This window comes from Astyanax mexicanus, chromosome 21 (assembly GCF_023375975.1).
Source record: "Astyanax mexicanus isolate ESR-SI-001 chromosome 21, AstMex3_surface, whole genome shotgun sequence".
Taxonomy (NCBI): domain Eukaryota; kingdom Metazoa; phylum Chordata; class Actinopteri; order Characiformes; family Acestrorhamphidae; genus Astyanax; species Astyanax mexicanus.
This window is the reverse complement of record NC_064428.1, coordinates 23,426,757-23,430,215: the sequence shown is the minus strand read 5'-3', so window position 1 is coordinate 23,430,215 and position 3,459 is coordinate 23,426,757. Positions and strand designations below refer to the sequence as shown.

The window sequence follows — 3,459 nt, the reverse complement described above, 5'->3', positions numbered from 1 at the left end:
AATTACTTAGTTAAATAAAGCTCCACCACCACCACCCAGCAGTGAGACCTGCTGAATTAGAAGAAAAACACACTCCTGTTCCTTATAATCCGGTGTATGAAAAACCTTAAGTATGAAAAAAGACCAAAAAATAGACGTTCATTGATAGTGTTCCTTATAATCCCGTGCGCCTTATAGTGCGAGAAATATGGTACCTATAGTTGTATTTTGCTGTTGAATAAAGAAATAGAAAGACATATACAATGTGTATATATAAAAAATACAGCTTTATTCACATTAGCATATTATTAAATATAATTAACACACAATATAATACAATTAAATATACAATTTTCAATAATACTATTTAAATACTAGCTGCATTAAAGTTAAGCGAACAGCGACAGTCTTTTTGTGCAAGTAACATTCAGCAGAGGTTGTGTAATCGTCTGGAACACAGCCACAGTCCTTTTTGCAGTTCTCCAGTGAGATCAGGGTCCTTACTGGAAAACATCTGCTTCCTGGGCTTTATCTAACCTACTGGGTTTTTCTAACTCCACAAGGGGGCAAAGTCTCAACCAGCAGCATTCCTGCAGTCCTGCTGGATTCCCCTTAGTCATATGACTCCATAAATTTCCACTGGAGTTTTCCAACTGGTCACCATATCCATCCCATCTGTTTCAGCCTTCTCAGCATGTGCTTTCACTTTCTCTGTCCACATTCGGAATACTTGAGCTTTGGTCTGCTTTCGTCTTTATTTATCCTGTTAGAATAAAAAGAGGGGAAAAAAACTTTTTAATATTTTTGTATTATATCTGTAGAGAAAATCAAGAATCAGATATAGCAAAATGTAAAATATTCAGCTCTGGATAAAAATAAGAGACTTTCTGAATCATTTTTGTTTCTGATTTTGCTATTTATAGGTATATGTTTAAGTAAAATTAACATTGTTGTTTTATTCAACAAATTACGGACAACAATTCTCCCAAATTCCAAATAGAAATATTGTAATTTAGAGCATTTATTTGCAGAAAAAGAGAAATGAAAATAACAAGATGCAGAGCTTTCAGACCTCAAAAAATGCAAAGAAAACAAGTTCACTATATATATATATTATATAATTTTAAGAGTCCAGTGTAAGGCTATTCAATGGGGTACCCTAACTTTCTTTGCACAATTCTGCACCAGAAATCAATATTTGGTGAAATAACCTTGTTTTTAATCACAGTTTTTATGCATCTTGGCATGTTCTCCTCCACCAGTCTTACACACTGCTTTTGGATAACTTTATGCATTTACTCCTGGTGCACAAATTCAAGCAGTTCAGCTTGGTTTGATGGCTTGTGATCATCCATTTTCCTCTTGATTATATTACACAAGTTTTCAAGTAAAATCAAAGAAACTCATAATTTTTAAGTGGTCTTTTATTTTATCCAGAGCTCTATGTTTTTTATGATTAGAAATTACTTCTGTGTGTATTCTTGTATTCATACCTGTTCCAGCATTCCTGAAGGGTTATGGTCTGGTTCAGCTTTAGGTCCAGGCAGCGTTGGTGGTTCCTTCCTGTTGCTGTATTGATGCCCTTTAGTGTGATTCTAAAAAGTAAGAAAAATTGGAATAGGTAAATATGCAGTACTTTTCAGAACACATTTATGAAGAGATATACAGCAGGTAAAGCAGTGGTACAATGCAAAAATTCTCTGTGTAGTTCTAACAAGTAATACTGAGAGGGTACTTTAGGGTAATTTAGAAGTACAAAGTAACTAAAATTAAAGTTATTTTCATAACACGGTTTGGAATTAGACACCAGCTGCGATTCAAAGCCTAAAAATCAGGGGTTCTTTTCTTCAGGTTCTACATGCACAGTGGATTGTGGGTAACTGAGGGCCAGGAACGATTACAAATTACATAAAGAAACACATCAAAAAGGAACACTCACATAACTTCTGTGGTTTGGCAGCGGCCGTGTGGTTGAGTGATGGAGAACTCTTCAATCGCCTTCCAAGGAGAAGCCTTTTCAGAGTACTTAATGCACTGGCACCTGAGTTGAATGGCTACACCTATGGATCAGAGATAAACAAAATGTGTGTAAATAAAACAGAATTCAATTATTTGCAAACCTCACAGACTCATATTTAATTCATAACAGAACATAAAAGCATATCAAATATTTTTGTTAATTTAGAACTTAATAACAATAATCTCAAAAAAGTTGGGCAAAAGTAACAAAAGACTGGAAAAAAAAATTTGAGAGGCAGAGCCTCTCAGAAGCAAAAACAAGCAGTGGTTCATCAATTTCTGAAAAAACTTTGTCTACAAATTGTGGAACAAGTTTTGGAAATTATGGAATATTTTTTAGAAATTCTCAAACATATTTTTTTTAAAACTCTGGAACACTTTTTAGAAATTTATAAAACAACTTTTGTAAATTTGTGGAACAATTTTTCGAAATTGTGGAATTATATTATGTCATCTACCGTAGATGTTGGGACATTCAAAGTCTTAAGGATTTTACATGAAATTAATTCACACAGATTTTTGACAGATTGACACGTCTGCCCATCTTTGCTTCTGAGAGGCTCTTTTTGTATCTAGTCATGTAGATTAGTTGCAAATTGCTTCTATTGTCGCTGTTTTTATTTTGTACCACTTACTTTCTACCATTTTATTGCCTCGTCTTAACTTTTTTGAGCTGTAATCAAGCTCTAAAGGAGTTCATGTTTTTTTATGACATGATAAAATGTATAATTTTACAACACCTAATATGTGTTTTATGTTCTTTTAAAATTTTACAACGATACAGAAAACCATTTTTGAAATGTTGCTGAAGTGATTTATATCTACAAAAATACACATACATGACTACTGCTCTTGATAGAAAAATAGTGAACAAAAAAAAAACTTTTAAAGAATGATTTTCAGACAGTGAATATGTGTAAATAAGTGTGGTCAACACTGTAATCTATGCACTACTCTCATACATTTACACTATAGCAACACTACAGTTGAATATGTACAGAACCAACCATAAATTATCTAAAGAATAATAAAACATGCCTTTATATGCATGAAATAAAATACTTACCAGTGCTGAGATGGATGCAAACGACTGCAACCAGGAACAGGCAAAGGGCTTTGACCGCAAAAGCCATGATGAATAAGTGAAAGGAGCCAAAAAAAAAATGAGAGAAACGATCAAAGAAGTTAACTTTCTCCTCAAGTTCACCACAGCTAGTGAAAGTGTTAAGTGAGGAGGAGAAGGCAGCAGCATGCTTAAATACTTTAGCGGCAACTCCCCCTTACAGTTACTGGCAAGCAAGTGGTACTCTTCACTGGAATTTCCCAAATGACTCTACATAGAGGGGCTTGGAATGCGTGAGGAGGGAGGGAGCTGGAAGTGATCGATTGAGAACAAGAGAGCGTTATTGAGAAAGTGAATGAAACAGTGTTTTTGAGAATATGGCGATTCATAGTTTGTTG

At 34.2% G+C, this 3,459-nt stretch overlaps 1 protein-coding gene across 1 annotated transcript; it reads right to left on the bottom strand.

The window, feature by feature from the left end:
* Positions 1-247: 247 nt before the first annotated feature.
* LOC103040703 (C-X-C motif chemokine 11) lies at positions 248-3,246 on the bottom strand. Its single transcript, XM_007259065.4, has 4 exons — positions 3,065-3,246; positions 1,919-2,039; positions 1,473-1,574; positions 248-742 (listed from the first exon to the last, which is right to left on the bottom strand). The coding sequence occupies exons 1-4, from the start codon at positions 3,129-3,131 to the stop codon at positions 682-684; spliced, it is 351 nt and encodes a 116-aa protein (XP_007259127.3). The 5' UTR covers positions 3,132-3,246; the 3' UTR covers positions 248-681.
* Positions 3,247-3,459: the final 213 nt, after the last annotated feature.

Bases quoted from the DNA above. Each gene is read 5' to 3' on its own strand.
- LOC103040703 (XM_007259065.4), bottom strand. From the start codon at position 3,131: ATGGCTTTTGCGGTCAAAGCCCTTTGCCTGTTCCTGGTTGCAGTCGTT. The intron at 2,040-3,064 runs GTAAGTATTTTA...TCTGATCCATAG, and splicing joins TTGCATCCATCTCAGCACTG to GTGTAGCCATTCAACTCAGG. The intron at 1,575-1,918 runs GTGAGTGTTCCT...CTTACTTTTTAG, and splicing joins TGCCAAACCACAGAAGTTAT to AATCACACTAAAGGGCATCA.